This window comes from Oncorhynchus tshawytscha, linkage group LG26, assembly GCF_018296145.1.
Source record: "Oncorhynchus tshawytscha isolate Ot180627B linkage group LG26, Otsh_v2.0, whole genome shotgun sequence".
In the NCBI taxonomy this organism is placed as follows: Eukaryota; Metazoa; Chordata; class Actinopteri; order Salmoniformes; family Salmonidae; genus Oncorhynchus; species Oncorhynchus tshawytscha.
This window is the reverse complement of record NC_056454.1, coordinates 17,543,371-17,566,034: the sequence shown is the minus strand read 5'-3', so window position 1 is coordinate 17,566,034 and position 22,664 is coordinate 17,543,371. Positions and strand designations below refer to the sequence as shown.

The 22,664-nt window shown below is 43.5% G+C and overlaps 1 protein-coding gene and 2 pseudogenes across 4 annotated transcripts in view; 2 read left to right on the top strand and 1 right to left on the bottom strand.

Annotated features, from left to right (window-relative positions):
* The first annotated feature begins 1,551 nt into the window (after positions 1-1,551).
* Positions 1,552-2,751, top strand: LOC112225008 (annotated as a pseudogene).
* Positions 2,752-4,296: 1,545 nt separating this feature from the next.
* Positions 4,297-4,809, top strand: LOC112225007 (annotated as a pseudogene).
* Positions 4,810-7,313: 2,504 nt separating this feature from the next.
* LOC112225285 (FERM and PDZ domain-containing protein 4-like) overlaps positions 7,314-22,664 on the bottom strand; it is a 52,735-nt gene continuing 37,384 nt past the window's right edge. For 3 of the 4 annotated variants that reach the window (XM_024389079.1, XM_024389080.2, XM_024389081.2), the window contains 15 exons: positions 18,802-18,962; positions 18,382-18,484; positions 17,518-17,563; positions 16,257-16,361; positions 15,642-15,749; positions 14,848-14,979; positions 14,497-14,616; positions 14,108-14,244; positions 13,469-13,595; positions 13,193-13,282; positions 12,874-13,056; positions 12,539-12,668; positions 11,386-12,417; positions 9,732-10,997; positions 7,314-9,248 (listed from right to left, as the gene is read on the bottom strand). In XM_024389079.1, the coding sequence (XP_024244847.1) occupies positions 7,858-9,248; positions 9,732-10,997; positions 11,386-12,417; positions 12,539-12,668; positions 12,874-13,056; positions 13,193-13,282; positions 13,469-13,595; positions 14,108-14,244; positions 14,497-14,616; positions 14,848-14,979; positions 15,642-15,749; positions 16,257-16,361; positions 17,518-17,563; positions 18,382-18,484; positions 18,802-18,962 (5,131 nt within the window). In that variant the 3' untranslated portion in view covers positions 7,314-7,857. Of the gene's footprint in view, positions 9,254-9,731; positions 10,998-11,385; positions 12,418-12,538; positions 12,669-12,873; positions 13,057-13,192; positions 13,283-13,468; positions 13,596-14,107; positions 14,245-14,496; positions 14,617-14,847; positions 14,980-15,641; positions 15,750-16,256; positions 16,362-17,517; positions 17,564-18,381; positions 18,485-18,801; positions 18,963-22,664 lie in introns of all 4 variants that reach the window. The other variant, XM_024389082.2, reaches the window with a different exon arrangement.

The window sequence follows — 22,664 nt, the reverse complement described above, 5'->3', positions numbered from 1 at the left end:
CCTAATTTGTTGCATTACAACCTGGAATTAAAATGTATTTTGGGGGGTTTGTATCATTTGATTTACACAACACTTTGAAGATGCAACATATTTTTTTGTGAAACAAGAAATAAGACAAAAAAATAACTTGAGCATGCATAACTACTCACCCACCAAAAGTCAATACTTTGTTAGAGCCACCTTTTACAGCAATTACAGCTGCAAGTCTCTTGGGGTAAGTCTCTATAAGCCTGGCACATCTAGCCACTGGGATGTTTGGCCATTCTTTAAGGCAAAACTGCTCCAGCTCCTTCAATTTGGATGGGTTCCGCTGGTGTACAGCAATATTTAAGTCGTACCACAGATTCTCAATTGTATTGAGGTCTGGCCTTTGATTAGGCCATTCCAATACATTTAAATGTTTCCCCTTAAACCACTAGTGTTGCTTTAGCAGTATTCTTAGGATCATTGTCCTGCTGGAAGGTGAACCTCCCATCTCAGTCTCAAATCTCTGGAAGACAAACAGGTTTCTCGCAAGAATTTCCCTGTATTTAGTGCCATCCATCACTCCTTCAATTCAGACCAGTTTCCCAGTCCATGCTCCGTGGGATGTTCAAAGTTTCTGATATTTTTTTATAACCCTACCTCAATCTGTACTTCTCCACAACTTTGTCCCTGACCTGTTTGGAGAGCTCCTTGGTCTTCATAGTGCCGGTTACTTGGTGGTGCCCCTTGCTTAGTGGTGTTGCAGACTCTGGAGCCTTTCAGAACATGTGTATATATACTGAGATCATGTGACACAGGTGGACTTTATTTAACTAATATGTGACTTCTGAAGGTAATTGGTTGCACCAGATCATATTTAGGGACTTCAAAGCAAAGGGGGTGAATACATATGCACAAACCACTTTTACGTTTTTTATTTTTTGAAACAAGTTATTTTTTTAATTTCACTTCACCAATTTGGACTATTTTGTGTATGTTCATTGCATGGAATCCAAATAAAAATCAACTTAAATTACAGGTTGTAATGCGACAAAATAGGAAAAACGCCAAGGGGATGAATACTTTTGCAAGGCACTGATCATTTCATGACTATAAAGTACCTGAGTACGTACATCTATTGTGTTTCTGGTGGATGGAGAGAAACAAAAGATTGATAAAAAAATAAGAAACTGGTGATGCTGAAAACATTAATACAAAGATCACAATAAAAGGATATATTTAAGCATAGATCTGTTAGTTTTAAGTCTATGTAGAACAACATAGGAAAGGTCAATAGAATCAGAATATTTTTTGGGGGGAAAATGCCCTCATAACCTTTTAATATGTTAACCAACATCTACAATTTCTTTGTTGATGTGTGCCACTGTCATGTACAATTTATTTGAATCCCAGCAAACAGAAGTGATTGGTTTCTATACTTTTATATTTTATTGAGCAGTGAATTTTAATCTGAGACTTGTTGTGTCCTGTGGTTTAAGAGGCAATAAAACTCATTATCAATACCCCTCTAGTAATGATTCCCCCTGTCAGATAACAGAGTGTCTATCGCTCCAGGTGTGTGTGGTGATGCTGCTGGACCTGTGGTGCTTCTTCATGCTGGCAGCTGGAGGCTGGTACCCAAAAACTCTGCCATGTGACGTCAACCTGGCCAGCAACGGGAGCGGGGTCAATGTGGACTGCACTGAGAGAGGACTCCTGGAGGTCCAAAATGACATTTCCAAAAACATCACCAATATAACTGTCACGAATCCCGCCGAAGATGTTGCCTCTTCCTGTTCGGGCGGCGCTCGGCGGTCGTAGTCACCGGCCTATTAGCTGCCATCGATTCCCTTTCCTTTTGTTTCTGTTAATTGGGTCTAATTGGGTAGAACTGTTTTGAGTTAGTTTTGTTTATAGGCACTATTTAAGGGCACTAGGCCCGCTGGGTATTGTGCGGGCTTGTTCTCTGTTTATTTGGTGTTGGTGTATTAGTATGATCGCTATTTTTCCGGACAGTTTTAGTCCTGTGTATTTTGGGACGGGTTGTTTCATGCGCCCTAGTGTTTTGCATGTCCATGTCTCCGCTGTCGTTGGAATATAAAGATCAACGTACGGAATTACCTGCTCTCTGCGCTTGACTCCTCCACTCACCATTCATAGAAGTCGTAACAATAACCCTCACCATCAACCACATCCCTTACATCAACTCCACTTTCTTACAGGGCCTGGAGAACATCATGGAGATTGACATGTGCTGCAAGATCGGCCACAAGAACCACATGTGCACGGAGAATGTGACCATCGAAACAACACCGTCAAAGACCTGAGGAATCTGAAGGTTCTTTATCTCCCTCCGAACCTCATTTTGCTCAGTCTAGAGGTGAATCCAATATATACCATTCTGAAAAATAACCTCTCTGACATCACTAATGTACAGATTCTTTATTTGGGTCCAAAATGTTACTGTCAGAAACCCATGTAATGTTTCCTATCAAATTAAGGGGGGTGCGTTTCTACAGCTTGGTAACATTACTTTGCTATCCCTCAAGTCAAATAACCTATCCTACACCCTACAAAATTAGCATCAAGTCTCAGAGAGTTGTATCTCTATAATAACAAGAGTTTTATCATTTTACCCAATTTGAGATTCTTGACGTAAGTGGAAACTGCCCACGCTGTTACAATGCACCATTTCCTTGTGTTCCATGCCCTCACGATTCACAACTTCAGATAAATTAAAATGCTTTAAAAATGTTAACCAAACTGAGGATACCACGTTTGCAGTAGTAACTCCCTCACATTTGTACAGTCGTGGCCAAAGGTTTTGAGAATGACACAAATATTAATTTTCACAAAGTCTGTTGCCTCAGTTTGTATGATGGCAATTTGCATATACTCCAGAATGTTATGAAGATTGATCAGATGAATTGCAATTAATTGCAAAGTCCCTATTTGCCATGCAAATGAACTAAATCCCCCCAAAACATTTCCACTGCATTTCAGCCCTGCCACAAAAGGACCAGCTGACATCATGTCAGTGATTCTCTCATTAACACAGGTGTGACGGCTGGAGATCACTCTGTCATGCTGATTGAGGTCAAATAAAAAACTAGAAGCTTCAAAAGGAGGGTGGTGCTTGGAATCATTGTTCTTCCTCTGTCAGCCATGGTTACCTGCAAGGAAACACGTGCCGTCATCATTGCTTTGCACAAAAAGGGCTTCACAGGCAAGGATATTGTAGCTAGTAAGATTCCACCTAAATCAACCAGTTATTGAATCCTCAAGAACTTCAAGGAGAGCGGTTCAATTGTTGTGAAGAAGGCTTCAGGGAGCCCAAGAAAGTCCAGCAAGCGTCAGGACCGACTCCTAAAGTGGATTCAGCTGCGGGATCGGGGCACCACCAATACAGAGCTTGCTCAGGAATGGCAGCAGGCAGGTGTGAGTGCATCTGCAAGCACAGTGAGGCAAAGACTTTTGGAGGATGGCCTGGTGTCAAGAAGGGCAACAAAGAAGCCACTTCTCTCCAGGAAAAACTTCAGGGACAGACTAATATTCTGCAAAAGGTAAAGGGATTGGACTGCTGAGGACTGGGGTAAAGTCATTTTCTCTGATGAATCCCCTTTCCGATTGTTTGGGGCATCCGGAAAAAAGCTTGTCTGGAGAAGACAAGGTGAGCGCTACCATCGGTTCCATGTCATGCCAACAGTAAAGCATCCTGAGACCATTCATGTGTGGGGTTGCTTCCCAGCCAAGGGAGCTCACTCACTCACAATTTTGCCTTAGAAGACAGCCATGAATAAAGAATGGTACCAACACATCCTCCGAGAGCAACTTCTCCCAACCATCCAGGAACAGTTTGGTGACGAACAATGCCTTTTCCAGCATGATGGAGCACCTTGCCATAAGGCAAAAGTGATAACTAAGTGGCTCGGGGAACAAAACATCAATATTTTGGGTCCATAGCCAGGAAACTCCCCAGACCTTAATCCCATTGAGAACTTCAATCCTCAAGAGGCGGGTGGACAAACAAAAACCCACACATTTTGACAAACTCCAAGCATTGATAATGCAAGAATGGGTTGCCATCAGTCAAGATGTGGCCCAGAAGTTAATTGACAGCATGCTAGGGCAGATTGCAGAGGTCTTGAAAAAGAAGGGTCAAAACTTCATGTAATTGTCAATAGAAGCCTTCGACACTTATGAAATGCTTGTAATTATACTTCAGTATTCCATAGTAACATCTGACAAAAATATCTAAAGACACTGACGCAGCAAACTTTGTGGAAATTAATATTTGTGTCTATCTCAAAACTTTTGGCCACGACTGTACTTATGGCGTGGTTTCAGAACTGTACAGAGCTGCGAGTACTTTATATCTCAACCAATGTTTTAGCTAGATAAATAGCAAATGCTAACTTCCCACGAGCTCTAACCAACCTCAAATAATTGGACCTGTCTTTTAACTACAAGTTGCAGAAGTACCCAGCTACTCTGAACCCGAATCACTCATTCTCCCTCCTGAAATCCCTGAAAGTATTCACCCTCAGGGGCTTTATCTTCAAACAACTGACCAATGCAGACATCAGGCCACTGATTCCTCTAAAGAACCTCAAGGTCATTGACCTGGGCACCAACTTCATCAAAATGACCAACCTCAGCACTCAAATAATCAATTCATTAGACAATAACATATCGTCCCCTTCTCAAAGTGGTAATTCTGTTGATTTTTCTGGAGGGGAAGCCTTAAATGGCTCCCCAATGTCAGATGCTGAGCACTACCACAAAGGAGAAGTGAGAGAGATTCATTGGTTTAGATATGATGAGTATGCATGCAGCTGCAAATAGTAGGACAAGGAAGCTGGGACACTGAATTCCTTCGTTAATAACTGTGCAGCCAGTTTGGAAAAAAACTGGATATCAGCAGGAATAACATATTCTTCCTTCACTCCAGATTCTTGAACCTTGCTAACATTAGATGCCTAAATCTCTATGGAAATTCGATGAGCCGAAGTCTAAATTGGTTCCGAGATCTCACTAACTTAAAGTATCTTCACTTCTCATCTAACTGTCTCGACCTTTTCTATTCCTCAGCATTTCAGGAACTGAGAAGTTTAGTTATGTGAGACATAAGCCACAACAACCATTACTTTGAGTCTGAGGGTTTGACTCATATGCTGAATTTCACCAACAATTTGACCAATCTGAAGATATTACTCATGAACTACAATAACATTTCCACCTCCACCAACACAGAGCTGGAAAACACTTCTCTGAAGAAGTTAGAATTCAAAGGTAACCGTTTAGATATGCTGTGGAGGGATAAGATACTATATACAGTACATCAACTCATTTCGGAAACGGGTTAATCTGAGGGTCCTAGACATCTCTCACAACAACCTCAACTCCCTTCCTCAGCAAGTCTTTAGACAACTGCCAGACAAATGTACTGAGCTCTACATCAACAACAAAATACTGAAGGTTTTTAGTCTCCACATGGACTCTCTACCGGTACCCCCCTGTATATAGTCTCCACATTGACTCTCTACCGGTACCCCCCTGTATTTAGTCTCCACATGGACTCTCTACCGGTACCGCCCTGTATATAGTCTCCACATTGACTCTGTACCGGTACCCCCTGTATATAGTCTCCACATTGACTCTGTACTGGTACCCCCTGTATATAGTCTCCACATTGACTCTGTACCGGTACCCCCTGTATATAGTCTCCACATTGACTCGGTGCCGGTACCCCCTGTATATAGTCTCCACATTGACTCTGTACTGGTACCCCCTGTATATAGTCTCCACATTGACTCTGTACCGGTACCCCCTGTATATAGTCTCCACATTGACTCTGTACCGGTACCCCCTGTATATAGTCTCCACATTGCCTCTCTACCGGTATAACCCCTGTATATAGTCTCCACATTGACTCTGTACCGGTACCCCCCTGTATATAGTCTCCACATTGACTCTGTACCGGTACCCCCCTGTATATAGTCTCGCTATTGTTTTTTACTGCTGTCTTTAGTTACTTGTTACTTTTATTTCTTATTCTTATCCATATTTTTTTAAACTGCATTGTAGGTTAGGGGCTCGTAAGTAAGCATTTCACTGTAAGATCTACACATGATGTATTCGGCGCATGTGACTAATACAATTTGATTTAAATTGTCTATGACTCTGTCGTACAGTACACACTTTTAGGCTACCTGGCTAACAGTAAAATGTTTGCTTGCTAGCCTAATTTCCTTTCATGGGCAACGAAAGCCAGGCCAGTTAATTAACATTAGCCTACTACATCTAGCTATATGTTGAACTTCCATCCTCTCAGGCCAGGAGCACTATGTATGTATTTATGGTTGGTATAGAATCGCTGTTATAATCATTGACCAGTATGGAGAATTATGTAAAACCACAAGTCCAAATCCCTATTTCTATCTATGGCTAATTTAGGAAATTGCTAGCTAGCCACCGGAGGACAACAACACAACGAGATGCAACAATTTTTCTGTCAATGGCGTTTGGCATCTGATGTGATGTGATAGGTGTCTAGCCATATCCAATCTGGCTTCCTTTGACACTTTTTTTTGTGCGCGCCAGGACCCTTCACTTTTGAGCTCACTCAGTTTGGCTATTCTTTTTTATTATTATTATCAAGGGAGGCCAAATGCTCACTGGCTTCCCTTGCATTCAATGCTATGGGCGGCAACAAGATCACACTCTTTTTAATCAGACAGCATCAGATAGATGGGCAACACATACTGAGATAGAGGGGCGCTGTTTCCTTCGCTCGGATGCTTTCTCCGTTGAGATACATTCAGCCTCTTGCGAATTGAAGGACATTTAAGAAAACACAGAGACATGAAAGAACAATTGTTTAGTATATTTTTTTGTTAAAAAAAGTGAAACCTCAGTTCAGAGAAACACAGGACAGCTGGGACGTTAGCTAGTAGCTGTGGCGATAAACTGTACAGCCTGTGCCTTCAAGCAACGTTACTCTGCAGATTATACATTATGCAGACACACTCTCCGGCCTTCAAACTTAGACAGTCCATCATCATTAATGCAAAATGCATGATCATCACCCTGGACTTAGTAAATGGTAAAACAGTAAATAATCGAACATGATTTAATACAACCAAACATGGTCCAGGAGAGTTTTTGGTATAAATTATGCAAATTTTGTGACAAATAGGTTTTAGAGAAAGCTGGAGAAAGCCCCACTTACTGTAAGCAGAACATTACTTGGCTTTAGAGAACAATTATGTTTTTTAATTGATAATTGAAATGGACCTTTACTTTGTATAACAATCGTTATGAGAATAATAAAGGAGACAATAATCAACTTCAGGTTGCAACATTTTTTACTTTTAATATGTTATGGGAGTGCTGACAAAAATAAGAGGAAAGTACTCAGTGAACATGTGCAAAGATTCATAAACTATGTCGGTTTCAGCAAATGAAAAATATCGACGTCATAATGGACTGTATCATATAATTTAATTTCTTGTCTTGCGCAGTGATTTGTCTAGAGCTCTTTGTCACATAATATGTATCATGTGTAACATAATAATTCATACAAATAAATACAGAATTAATAGTTGTTCATCTACACATTACACCCCAAAAGGTGATTATCAATTTGTAAAAGTATACTTATCAAGTAATATCAGTTTATATACCCTTAGGAACATGTTCTTCTTCTCAGAGGCCTGAATATAACCACCTTTAAAAGTGTCATCATGATTAATAGAGTTTATTTGACTTTACATATCAAACAAAATATACACAAGGCAAGGTTTTGTCACAGCAGTTCACATTGGTTTGGGTCGAATAAACCCACGTCTCTTATGTATGGCTTTGAAATCGCTAATCATAACCGTGTTATGTTTACTTGTAGAGTGTTGTCAGTGAGTGACTCAGTCTGTTGACGATAGCACACATGGTGGTGGAGTGACGTGTCAATGCATTCACACTTTGGTCATTGGGGGAACTATCCAAAGCCATTTCAGCAGCCTGGAGCAGACACACATAGTTCATGACGACCTCGTCCACCTTTGCTACCACCTCGCGCTGCCGGCTCTCAGGGCTCAAGCCCTCCACCAGTGACATGCAGGCCTGTGTTAAGCAACAGACCGTGTGGAAACTGTGAGTCAGGGAGAGCAGGGTGTCCTGGGGGCTGCCTTGCACCAGGGCCATGTGATTGCAGGCGCTGCCCAGCTCTAGGGCCTCCATGGAGAGCAGCTGACTGAACCTCCACAGGTCGGACTCACTGACCTCTGACCTCTGGCCACCTCCCTGGCATACACCGGAGCGCACCAGACACATCATATCCAGGGCATCTCTCTGTGCATCTGAGAACCCCTGGGGGAGGGTGTAGGTCTTTCCCTTCAGTAAGTTGACACGGCTCAGCTTCGCTCCCAGGCTCATGCCGCTCACAGTCACACCACTGGCCATGTTGAGCTGTTCAGCCACAGCGGGGGGTTCAGATCCAGAGGCGTACAAAGAGACTGTGTTCTCTGCGTCAACTCTGGGGCTGGTAGGGAGTGACTGTGCCTTCTGACCCCCAGAGAATGGCTGGGAGGTAGGGCTTTCTCCTGCTCTACCTCCGACTTCATCGTCATCGTCATCATCAGTGTTGGTCTTCCTCTTGGGGAAGCAGTGTGTGAAGGGCCCATGGCACCTCATCCAGGTGCTGCTGTCCAGTCTGGGTAGTGGCACAGCTTGGAGCTGCTTGGCATCCAATGATGCTGGCAGCATGATAGAGGCGCCTCTGAAGAGCTTCCTGCCAGAGGACTGAGAGCTAACTGATCTAACAGACCATACTGATCCCTGGGACAAGGACAAGCTCTTGGAAAGTGTCTTGGAAAAAGCAAATCTCCTCTGTGGCTTGGAGGGGTCGTCGGGTGACTGGACTCTCTGGGCACTCCTCCCACTCAGCGTGGCTTTGGTTTTCTCCAACAGTTCTTCGAGGCTCCTGGAGCCCGGCGTGATGCTGCTCCAGCTCCTTCTCAGCATCCGACCCCTTTGCTGCGGTGGCTTCCTGAGGCTGCCTGTGATAGGGTCACATGGGTGTAAGCTTGAAGGGAAAGCCTGGGCGCGGCATGGGATGGGCTCAGTGCAGGGGCACCCCTGCTGCTTTGTGGCACTGGGCACACTGGACTCTGTGCTGCTGCTACTGGTTAATGATGGTGGTGAGGTGGTGGTGGCGGCGGCGTTGACCTCGTTGGAGAGAGCAGAGGAGGAGTCTTCCCCTGCAGCCGTCTTGAGCTGGGTGCAAGCTACACTAGGGGGAGCAGAAAATCAAATAGAATCGTTAAGCATCTCCCTGACAACATGGTGCATTGCTTTGATCTCTAACCTTTTCCTGTTTTCATTAGAGGACTTTTTAGTAAAATGTTGCCTTTTTTAATTGTCCTTTCATAACAGAGAGTGGGGTAAAATATAATAAAGGTGCATTTCAGCACTTTTATCAGATCTCTGTGCAGCAAGTGTTACATAATGAACCAGTACACAGCAGTATTTCTTCTACCAATCACATCCTCTACACATGTATGCACTGTTGCACTGTTGCATGTCCTTAGCTAGTGTCATGCTTGTTGTTGTCTTCTGTCTGAATGGATAATGCTACTCTGACACCATGATGCATATCCTAATCCCCAGCTAGTGAATAATTTATCAACAGCCTCAATGTGCTCCTGGAATTGTGTTTACCATTTAAGCGCACAGACGTCAAAGGAAAAGACCGCTCTATTTAGTTGTACCTGTGGTTTCTTTTATCTTAGGCACCCGGTGGCAGCCATCTCCTCGTTTGGTACCGAATCCAGGCTCGGCACTGGTGGCTGCGTGGATCTTCCTCAGCAGGGTGGGATCTATGGTCTGATGTCTAGCCTTGCCCTGCTGGGTCCCCTGGCCTTGGGTGCCATAGGCCTTCTCCTCCCCACTAATATAGCCCAGCCCCTTGAGGGAAGACTCTGAGAGCAGATGCATGTTTTCTCCAGTGCAGAGGGGAGAGTCCATGGGAGTGACACAGCTACTGCTTCCTGAACTGCAGCCAGCATCTATGGAGGAGCACTGGGAGCTCTGGAGGGAGTGGACGCCCTCGCTGCCCTGTAACAATGACATGCGCTTACTCAGGTGATACTCGTGTAACCGTGTGACATCCTGCTCGGCCGAGGGAACCCTCGTCTGCTGCTGCTGTGGGTCGCTGCTGGGTAAATTGGCTTCCTCAGTACTGTGGGGGACTTTGGCGGGGGAGCGGGAATGAGAGTCTAACTGCAGGCTTCTCTCATTTGAGTCCTGCTTGTCTCCCTTAATTGTTCCCCTATCAGAGTGCGAGGCTTGTGAATCACTCACACAGTCTGGGGAAAGATTGTCCGCCATTTTGTTTTCAGGAGGGCGGTGATATCTTGGGGGCTTCTCTCTATACGGATAGGGTGTTCGCCCCAATTCGAATTGGTTCATGTATGGAGGTTCTCTTAGAATAGCATTATATTTGGGTGGGTCTGAATTATATTTGGGTGGATCCCCTCTATTTGAATTCTGGATGTTGCTGTGTCGTTTTTCTGTTGAGTCATCGTTATCTCCCTGAATCCTGCCTTCCGTGTCACTCAGCTTCCCTGGCTGCTTTCTCATCACAGAGCCCCTGTGCAGTTTGTTGAAATAGTCGGTGAGGGACTTGGTCTCCATGGTCTCTGGCTCCATCTCTCCCCCATCTGAGTGGAGGATCTGGGTGGAGGACACAGCTGAGGATTTGGCCTCCTCCTCCTTCTCCTCCCCTTCCCAGGTCTCCTGAGGGTTCTGCTGTATGGTCAGGGCTACCTTTCCTTCACAAGGTGTTATGGGAAACTTTGTTTTCTCCTCAGTCAGAGTGTGGTAGCCCTCCGCAGTGGCCACATACAGTCTCAAATGGGTTTCAGAGAGTTTCTGGGCAGCGACCAGCTCTGAACTCTCCGTCATCTCTGAGGAGTTAGTCTCGTTGCCAGAGTCCGATGAGGACTCGGGGCTAAAGGCCCTTGATATTTCTACACCTGTGTGCCACAGAGAGACAGACATTTTATTAACACATTTTACCTGAGGCATCTTAGAAATATTATAAAAAAGCACACAATTCATTGGTACAAAGAGTATGAAAGCTGTGAGTTGAAACACATTTGTGCAGCTGATCATAAATGATACTAAATAAATAAATGATCCACAAAACAAAAAAACAACAAAAAAAGGACTGGAACCAAAAATGAGTGAAATACAGGACATTTTTATGTTCAAAACGAATGAAACAATGCGCACACTAAATGGAAACATAGAACAAAATGTTTTTTTTATTGAAAAATCAACAACAACAAATTTAAAAGTTAATGGCTGGAACATCCGCATGGTGTTAATGAATAAACGTTACAATAGTGTAAGAAGAAGAACCTGTGCTATTTTCTGACTGTGGGTGTGGGCTCTGCTCCTCAGAAGCCGCAAGGGCCTCCAGTGCCTGTAAGGTGGACACCACAGCATCGTCCAGGGCCCCCTCCACGTCTGGACCCTCCTCCCCCTGTGTGGGGACTGAGTCTATGAGGGATACAGGGATATCGTCACGAGTCCCCTGGCCCTTTCTGACATGCCCCTGGGCCCCACCGTGCTGCTCATCCTCATCAGAGCTGTCCCTAAAGCCTGGGGGCGGGGCTGCGATGGCCAGGTTGAGGGAGTGAAGCAATACATCCTCGTTATCCTCCTCGTCTTTACCCTCTGGCGGCGGGGGCAGGGAGGTCAGGTCGATGATGTCATCGCTGGACCCCGAGAGCGAGAGGAATGTGGCCTTGTCCAGATCCCCCATCAGCCCCATGTCCTCCTCGCAGCTGATGTCATCCTCGTCCTCGTCGGCGTCCGTGGTGTCGGCGTAGCAGATGTCGTGCAGCAGCGGCTCCTCAATGCACTCGGTGTTGCCGAAGATTTTGGCGCTGTACGGATAGCCCTCCCCGTCCATGGGATCCTTGCTCTTGTAGTCCTCCTCTAGTCGCGTATACATGGGGCTGTGGTCGTGTAGTACCTCTGGGACGTCGTCCATCAGCCTCTGGTAGCCAAGGTTCTGGGGGTTCACACTGTCTAACGGTGGATCCCCGAAGATGAAGGAGACCTTGGCACTGCGGGGGGAGTCCTGGGCTTTGGGTCTGGAGGCACAGAGGTAGGGCTGGGGGTGTGTTGGGCCTCTGGTCCCCCCTCTGGTATCTACCCTCTCTGCCATGTTGTTCTGGGGTGGCTGCTGGATCTCAGTGATATAGACGGGGGACATGTCACTCTCACTCCTCCCGTGGTCCACGCAGTCTGAGTCTCTGTTAGAAGAGGGCTCCCTGGACGTACAGCGCTGGTTGTTGTGGTGCTGGTGCTCCTCACACCCTCTAAAGGAGGTGCTGTACGCCCACTCTATAGCCTGATAGTTCTGCTTTACTCTGCAGTCATTGCCTGAGAAGGAACCAAAGAGCGGTTGATAATCCCATTTCTGTGATATCAGTGATGCTAATGTATCAACTTACAGTATTGTTGGCTTTTGAAAACAACGGAACTATGTAGAGTCTAGACTCACCGGTGTCTGCATTCCCTGTTTTTGCCATGTTGAAGATGGAACGGCGAGAGTCCACTAGTAGTCTGTAGTATCCAGCAGTCAAACAGGCCAGATTCATCGCGTCAGTGGACTCCATTAGCAGAGTGATGGGCTGGAGAATAGGGAGACAAGAGGACGACAACGGACACATTAACACATTGACACAATGTCCTCATTGATCATTCATTTCCTTGTATAATGTTATTGCTGAAAATGCTATTATATAGCTCATTAAATCAGGCTAGATGTCAACTCATTGCATTGATCGTCATGATCATATCACATTCAGTCCCTCTTGAAGATTTGTTTGATTTCACCTTCACATCCAGAACATGTAGCTCGACCCTGACGTTCTTCTCGTCCTCTGTGTACATCTCGATGCGGTTGACGTGGCTGAAGTCGGCCAGCAGCGCCACCAGGTTAGTCTTGGTGTTGATCACATGACTGATGCCATACCTGGGACCCACTAGTAGGGTTACCTCTGTGTGCTTCTCTCCTTGCTGGGGGCATTGAGCAGAGGGGAAATAATTGAAACAGAGTACACATGAACTCGTTAAATGAGATATGATATTCTGATGTTTTTGTGTCTTGTTATTCAAATAGTTTGAGCTCAGAAAAAGAGAGGTAGCTATTTACCAGCAGTATAGATTTAAAAACCCGTCCTCCGTACAGTCGCAGGTCACTGAGATACTTCAGATAGTGGACCTTGGCCTGCAATGCTGACAGCTGAAAGAGAACATGAGCAATTTAGGCTATTGACAATACGAATGTGCACAGGGGATTTCTTTTACAATGAAACTGGCGCTATGATTAGTCACATTGACGCGTTACATTATCTAACAGTGGGGAAATTTACGAGAGGATGACAATTCATGACTACAGGAGAGATAGCAGGAGGGAGAATAAAGGTACCTTTTTTCCAGGAGGTACCAGATTCTGGTTGGTTTTGAGAATGTGCGTTAGAGCTTTCTTGATGTTCTTCTCTTTCATGCTGGACAGTACTGCAGGAGGGAGAAACAGTGCCAAACCCCACTCCTTCCTGTAGAGCAAGAAACACTGGTGACATACATTTTATGTACAATGTGATAGAACAGCAGAATACGTTCCTTCAGGCGAACATCAATCACTTTATAAAGAGAGGATCCGTTGAGTAACCAACAGGTAATCGATTATAATCAACATCCATATGAATTACCTGTGGTACTCACGACATAACAATTGGGAATAATCTCTTCAGATTATTCTCAAGTTTCTGAGTAAGTGTTGAGAGTGATGACAATGTGCTGCCAGATTGAACATGTGAGAAGATGCAGGGCCATGTGTGAAGTTTAGGGGACCAGACGAGACATTGGACCTGGTCCATACTGACTTGGTGGTGGTGCAGCAGTGTTATATTATACGCCATTTAGCAGACGCTTTTATCCAAAGCAACTTGCACGGATACATGTCATGTAGCCTATTGGTGGTCCCGGGAATCGATCCTACTATTCTAGCGTTGCAAGCACCATTCTCGACTTACTGAGCTACAGAGAAAACACAAGAGCCACTCACTCGATGTATTTGAGTGAGACTTTCTGCGACTGCTTGGTGTTGATGGTGAGGATGTACATCTGCAGGGCAGCCAGACGCAGGGCCGTGTCGTATTTCAGCTCTGACCCAAATCGCTCCAGCACCACGTCATTGCAGCTCTGAACGAAGAGAGGAGAGGAAGAGAGGAGGAGAGAAAGTTCAACTGTTTGGACTATTGTTACTGACCATAATGCAGTTAGTGTGTTGGGCTCCAAGTCAACACTAGGTAATTTACATTTTTCTGAGCTAATGTTTCTATATGAAATCTTACCAAATGCTTATCAATGAATATCATACAAAAATGTTGATTACACAATCAACATAATCATTTGTTAATCAGGCAGTGTTGTCTTCCATGTGTTGTGAATCACCTGAACATAAAGGTATTCAAATGCGACTGCATCTCTCCTGAGCAGGTCAACGGGGTCCTTTGGGACAAAGCTGATGCGGAAGAAGCATTTCATCTTGTGTGCCCCTGGTCTCTGTGTCACCTAGGTCAACAGGCGAGGACACGGAATTAACATTTAGTGATGAGATGTCATGAATAATGGATTAAAAAGCACTGCAAAAAAACAAAAAAATCCCCACTTGCTATGAACGAACGTGGGTCATATTTGAAGGCACTGTAACAGTAACTGAATGAGGCCCTAATATTGTCGATCTGACGTCTACCCGGGTGTGAGGCTGCTCACCCCACTGTAGATAACCCCACAACGTCTCACCTGAGTTAACATCTCCTGCTCGTGGAGGATCACGAGTTTGCTGGCCGAGCCCTCGTTCCTGTGCTCCAGCATCAGCGAGAAGTGTTCAATACTCTTAACAGAGAGCTTCTCTTGCAGGGTCAAGATGACATCCTTTCACACAGACAGAAGAGACATTCGTTATTAATATGGCGTGTGCCAGGAACGTGCACAGCAGGACTGCAGCATAGGGGACCACCGTGTGAGGGACTGAGGTGTGAAGAGAGGAGAGGAGCCGTGTGAAGCACTCGTTTGCATGACAGATACTGTAGGTGCAGCTACGAATGTTTACGTTCTTTAGCGAACAATTTGATTGTTGAATACTGCATATCCTAGAAAGATTATGGAAGAGAAAAAAAAAACTCCTCTCAATCAAACCTGTTAAAAATGTAGGATTTTTCACATTCATAATCACAAATATACAGTGCGCGACTTGACAGTAAATGTCAGCTGCATTACATGAAATGACACAGATTAAACAGCACACTTTGGAGATGTTTTGTGTAGCAACGCCATGAGAAAAAAGTGCTGGCCTACTTCTTCGTGCACTTAAATGAAGTTACAGCTCCCTTGCCTTTGTGGGAGTGCTGTGTGTAATGCACATTTGGATACTTGCTGAATCATAAGTAAAGATAATACAGTATGCCACAGTGATCAAAGAAATAAACTATTCTGTAAGTGGTCTATGAGTGATGTAAGGTTAAATTGAAAAATCATTTTTTTGATCAATGTCCCCATTAAGATGTCTTAGTGAAGGGCAGGGTGTATTGCTGCACCTTAATGGATGTGTTACTGTCAAACTTGAAGGATTTGGTCTGTCCATTCTCCAGGTACACCTTCAGAACATTTGGCATGAAGAGTAGAGAGTTGTCCTTCACAGATTCCTGTAAATGACAAGAAAATGGTGATAATTGCAGCCTTTTAATTGATCAGTAGGCTACGCCACACTGTTAAATGGTCACAGTAAGCGTTTAGAATGGTACATAGTGGCAGGTAGCCTAGCGGTTTGTGGGTTGGGCCACGCAATGGTTGATGGTTCAAATACCAAAGCTGATAAAGGTGAAAAATCTGTCAATGTGCCTTTGAGCAAGGTACTTAGCTCCAAGGGTGTTGCACTACTATGGCTGACCATGTAAAACAACACATTTCACTGCACCTAAACACATTTTTTGAATATAATGAGAAAACAATGTGTAATGGCAGGTAATGGCAATGGAAAGAAGAACACGACTGGCATCCAATACAGTTCAACAGTCCAACATATTTTGCAATATTAGAAGATTCAAGGTCAATGTCATAGGTGCATACTTTTACAATTTGGAAAACTTTGGTATACAATAATATGAGACAGAGTGTGATGTAGTGTTGTAGAACACTACTGTTGTACTTACTGGGACCTGTCCATTAATGATGACCTCCTCTGCAAAGCGGACTTTCACTGGATTAGACTTTAACTTGGCCTTCTTGGCTGCACTGATGAATGCAGATTTGGGAGACTGGGGGGGGTTTGAATAAAAAACACAGTTGGCAACAGGACCACCCCTTCAGAGAAGCCACAACCAATCAGCCATTCCCCCGTGGCGGGAGAAGAATAACGTTCCATTTCCACTATCCCATCCTCATCCTCATCCCACTACCATTAACACTAGTGTTTTCATTCAATTCCCCATATTGTAATACATTAATATGATTAGAGATGCTGTAAGGGTGTGTAGTGGAAGGACACCCCCACTGGTGTCTGTGTTATTGAGTCACAGCACAGCTATGTCTGATAAGTGAGAACAATTCAAGATTGAATTAGAAGAGCCGGTTCTGCATGCATCTTATGGGATTCTGGAGCTCTCTCGATCTGTTTTTTTCTGCAAACCGAAGACATTTTCAAGATGAACTTCTTCTCAAGTTGAGGCCCTTTCCAGTAGAATCACACGTCAGGCTATTTCCCTTGAGAGTCTTCATACAGGAAAATATCATTAGAAGAAATGAATGCTCAAATTATATAATTTTCAGAGCTGTGTGTGAAAATATGAAATGTAATATGTTTTACAAGTTCTGTGCAGTCTTTCTGGACGTAATTGCTGCTTTTGTCATATATAAACCATTGTTGAGTGGAAGTCTGAAATATGCTACCCAAAGCTAGGATACAACACAGAATGATTTCTGCCAGAGTTCGAACTTACATGGTGATATTCCGATTATTTGATATACAAGTCATTGTCTATTTTGGTGGTGACGGCACAAATCCATCTCATTGACCTATTTTATGAATCATAATATCACCTACATTCACAGTAGCTGTTAATGTGGCATTCTATCCATCCTCATATGGTCCTCTCGGGTGCTAACAGCTGTCAATGTGGCAGGTTGAGGTTCATCTGGGGTCTCGTGCTAGGGGTTGTTGCTACCATGAGAGGACTTGGACAACTTTCAGTATTCAGTGTTTGGACTGAAATCCCTGTGAGTTAGCCAGGCGAACATTAAGCAGTTACCTCCCCGTTTTGACGCCAGAAGAGACATATGGCCACCTTTTTACGTCTCGGACTGTCTTGGATTCACCGAGTCAACAGACACACAGTCCATTGAACTTCATATCCCAGAAGTTCGCTCTGAATTTTATCAATGGTAACCTTTAAAGATGGGACGATTGATACTTACTGGGTACGGTTGAACCACTGTCAAAACAATGGATTCCTTGCAGCTCCTACAGAGAAGGAACACAACACAAACAAGTCAACGAAAACATCATTAAACTGTAGATTAAAAAGGGAAATAAGTCATATTCATGTACAGCAGAAGTCGATTAATCAGGTCTGAGTCAGGCATTGTTTCTCCTATGCAGTTTCTCCTATGCAGTGAGCCCATGAAGAAGGTCTAACAACATGAGCAATCTATTCTAGCCATGCCTCAAGCCTGGCTGTTACTCCTGTAATGAAACAGTAGTTTACTGCTGAGATGGAGCCCAGCACACTGACTCAAGGCCAGGGGAGCAGTGATGGACTGGACTCCTTATGGACATATTTCACTGCACTAATCTACTGTACAGACTCACTCCACAGTCCACAGAATGTAGGTCATATGGCCGTTCAGCCACTCACTCACTCACCTGAGTCAAGCATGTAGTAAGACAGAAATAATTCACACGGGTATATAGTTGGACCCGCATGGTGCAGACGTAGGCAAAGTACACTACCCCATTACCCCACACTATCTGGGTATTTCTGGCATTGACATTGAATCTATACATAGGGCATTATCCTTCACTGCAGGTTTTTTTTTATTATTATTATTTTTTTATAGTTAGTTAACCAGTTAAAACAGGGGTCTCATTCATATAGACATTTACTGTCTATTGTCATGACTCACGAGTCATGGAAATGACTCAGCAAGGCAAGGCACACACAGCTTGACATTACAATGTTTCAGGAAAGAAATGTCCAAATGACTTCCTGTGCATACACAAATCCCATGTAAACTCAGCAGGGATACTGTACGTATGTTAGAGACATTGAGTTCCTGTACCTGACGAGGTCGATGACCCTCTCCCTGGGGGCGGAGCTAACCGGCTCATCATTAATCATGATGATCTCGTCTCCTGGGGTCAGTCTGCCTTCAGAGGGACCTCCTACCAAGACACAGGGAACCACAGGGGAGTGGTACCAATTACAAAGTTTCTAGCTAGTAATTCTTCTTTGTTTTCTGGATTCATTGTACTCTTTAGGCGTAAGTTTGGCTAATATATCAAGTATTCTGAAGTGTATGGTTTATAAATAAAATGTGGCCTTTCATTGGTTATCATCACCGATTGGTCGCCATCTTTTGTCATCTGGTCACTATTGGATATACAGTAATACATCTTACTTCCTGTTGATAATAGCTATGTGTGAAGCTGTGGTTATTAATGGTGACATGATTGGTTTACAGGTGGGCTGGTATGTTTACCTGGTGTGACTGACCGGACCACCACAGGTTTCTCACTGCCTGCCACAAAGCCAAAGCCCAGGACTGGATCTCGTCTCATCTCCACCTTGCGGGGGGCTGGAGGTACAAACTTGTCCCCGTCCAGACGAACCTCCTCCAGGGAGCTGCTTTGGGACACGTGGCTGGGAGAGTGAAGAGGGAAGGGGACAACCATAAGTCCAACAGGTCACTAAACAGGTGACAGTGTCACTACACGACTGAACACCAACAAATCTATTTTTACCATTGGTACTGGTATCGACCTTGTATGTAGTGTATATTTTCATGTGTACTTGTTTTATTGTATTTGATTTATTGTGTGTATTTTATTTATATGACTTAGTAGTATTGCATTGTTGAGTAAGAGCTTACAAGCAGGCATTTCACTGTACTGTTTATAACTGCTGTATCCTGTGTACGTGACAAATAACCTTAGATTTGATTTGACCTTTCATCTTTAAAATGGAGATGTGATTCAGTATATCCAAAATGGGCCAAAAGGTGTTAAAAATCCATTTAACAAAATATGTTTTAAAAAAAATCTAAAAACATTGCAAATAAATATATATGAAATACTACTGTAACTTTGGCTAGTTTCTTCCATAAATCTGAAACATACAGTAGGAGTACAGCAGTAAATGTCATGCTCTTAGATATGAACTGAATGTTTCCCAGTCTATTAAGTTCCTTAAACGTTCAACGCTGAAAAGTAGCATTTAGTCTGAAATTACAAACTACTATCATGCCTCAAAATAAAACACGTGGGCGATGACAATCTAGCTGTGGTTATATCTTCATGCAGCCTCACTTTCACTCTTATCAAGAAAATCTCAAACTCAACATGCATACATACTAATGCAGATAACCCACTGGGCAAAAAAGTTATTTCAACGTAATTTGCCGACGTATTGTGACATGGAGTCTATGTTGAAAATACATTGGATTGGAAAAAAGTCTAATTCTATCTTCTGCTTGGACAGTTTCAACTGTGCAACTGATTTAGTCGACAAGGTAACAAATCATATGTTGGATTCACATCTCCTCAACCAAAAAGAAAACTCAACCACAAATAAAACCAAAAAGAAAAGTTAAAGAATGGGATTAAGCCGGTGGCACAGATGGATCTATCCAAGCTCCTTTGAATGTTGATAGATAACCAAACACAATTCAATATTACTTTTGTAATACAATAAATAACCTAAAGTTAAGGCTCTCTTACAAACTAATGTAACATTAAACCTTAACATGAGTAACACATCCATGCCAACGTTTCAAGGTTACTGAAACTACTATATACATTGCTTCTTAATCAAAGCCTGCATGTTAAAAATAGCATCGGTTGCAGTGAAGATCTTCAGATGTTGTTTTAATTTGTTTAAAAGTTTATTTAACTAGGCAAGTCAGTTAAGAACAAATTCTTATTTATAATGACGGCCTACCAAAGGGCAAAAGGCCTCCTGTGGGGGCGAGGGCTGGGATTTAAAAAATAAAATAAAAATATCGGACAAAACACACGTCATGACAAGAGGGACACCACAACACTACATAAAGAGAGACCTAAGACAACAGCAGCATGGAAGCAACACATGAAAACACATCATGGTGACAACACATCATGACAACAACATGGTAACAACACATCATGGTAGCAACACAACATGGGACAAACATTATTGGGCACAGACAACAACACAAAGGGCAAGAAGGTAGAAACAACAATACATCACACAAAGCAGCCACAACTGTCAGTAAGAGTGTCCATGATCAAGTCTTTGAATTAATTAGATGTTTTATTTAACTAGGCAAGCCAGTTAAGAACAAATTCTTATTTACAATGATGGCCTACGCTGGCAAAACTGTGCACCGCCCTATGGGACTCCCAATCACATCCGGTTATGATACAAACTGGATTTGAACCAGGGTGTCTTTAGTGACATCTCTAGCACGGAGAAGCAGTGCCTTAGACAGCAGCGCCACTCGGGAGCCCTGGAGATGGAGATAAAACGGTCCAGGTTGAGTGCTTTTTGAGGCTCGTTCCAGCTGCAGCGAACTGAAGAGAAGCGACCCAGGGATGTGTGTGCTTTGGGGACCTTAAGCATAATGTGACTGGCAGAACGGTTGTTGTATGTGGAGGATGAGGGCTGCAGTAGGTATCTCAGATAGGGGGGGAGTGAGGCCTAAGAGGGTTTTATAAATAAACATCAACCAGTGGGTCTTGCGACGGGTATACAGAGATGACCAGTTTACGGAGTATTATAGAGTAATTGCTGCAATAATCTGTGCAGAATCTCGAAGGGCATTGATTGTTTGCTCCATGTACTTTTTATGTCATCTCAACTGCAATCCAGGTCATTTGGTTCTGCTATTAGATGAAGCACAGTAATAACACGTTCATTTGTTGTATACATTTAAAAAAAAAAGATCTGACATTGTATTTCCATTTGATCTTTGCTGTGCCTTTAAATGGTTGAAAGCACAGTGATAAACATTTGGATGACAACTAAACCTAAAATAAGACATTGTTTTTTCATTGGAATTTGGTTGTGCTTTCAGATGTTTTAAAGCATTGGAAATTCAACAAACTATGTGTATTTTGAGTGGGTGAATATAGGTTGTAATATTATTGATCAACTTCTCAACCAAATATTACCCAATTATCCACATTGATTGTCAATTATCCACATTGAAATGACGTGGTGTGCCCAGTGGGAAACAGATTTAGCACTAAAAAAAGTATATGGCAGCATCTTACTTGCATGTGATTCTTCAGCCATATGGGAAACCAGAAATAGAACGTGTGGCCATTGGACAATGAGCCTTTGACCTGTGTGAGGTGGTGTAGTATGCTGGTGATTAGGGAAGGGCCAAGTCCTGAGGTTCAAACAGAGACAGACTGGCTTCATGTTGGACCTGTGGAACCACTGTGGCTGGCCAACCTGTCACTGATACCTGTTAGTCTGTTGCCCGGCACTCCTCAGTCTGAACCCCGACCACCCCTCTCATTTGAACTAGTCAACATTGACTTTATTTTGGGATATTCCCTCTAGATGGATCTATGTAAATAGACTGCAATTCAATTAGACTATCATGTTAACTGTGTTAATAAGTGTATTTGTAGATCATACACAGTATATCAATTAATCAAACTGTAATATCCTTTACATTTACACCACATAAACTGTCTACAAAACTGTTTATGTGCCAATTTGTAGCTTTGCATCTCCTCTGTATGTTCCTCCAGTTTTTCCTTGTCCAGTATCTCTCCCTTCTCCAGCAGCAGAACTGTAGTATCAGAGGCAGCAATAGCAACTCTTCCCATGGTAGCCACTGTGTTGGGTAATTAGGCCTGTGGGCTGACTGGGGAGCCAGTGTGTAAGTCACAGTCATTCCTGACACATGTTCCATTCGTCACTGAATAGCCACAATAAATCTTTCAAGGCACTGAGTGAGGGCAGGGATGGTGCAGGCAGGGGCTTCTTGACATTTACACGGAGGCCTATGGTAACAGACACACAGACGTCTTCTTACTGACATTTGAAACACATTGTGAGTAATGTTATATGGTTGATTCCCTTGGTTTTGGGTTGCAATAAAACATATCATATTGCTAAGGTGCCACTGAGACAAAGTCACTTTTAGATTTGTGATGTTGGTTTCAGCACTTATACATGACAACCACAACAGATTGTGTGCAGTGGAAAAACATATGGACATCTGCAACCAGGAAGTGTGCTGTCTCATCTCCAACCACGGCCACCTGCTAGAGATGGCCCGCCTCCCAACGTACTGACAGCCCTCTCAGCTAGCATATTTAATTCCTTGGAAGTTGTGTGAACGTATGTTTT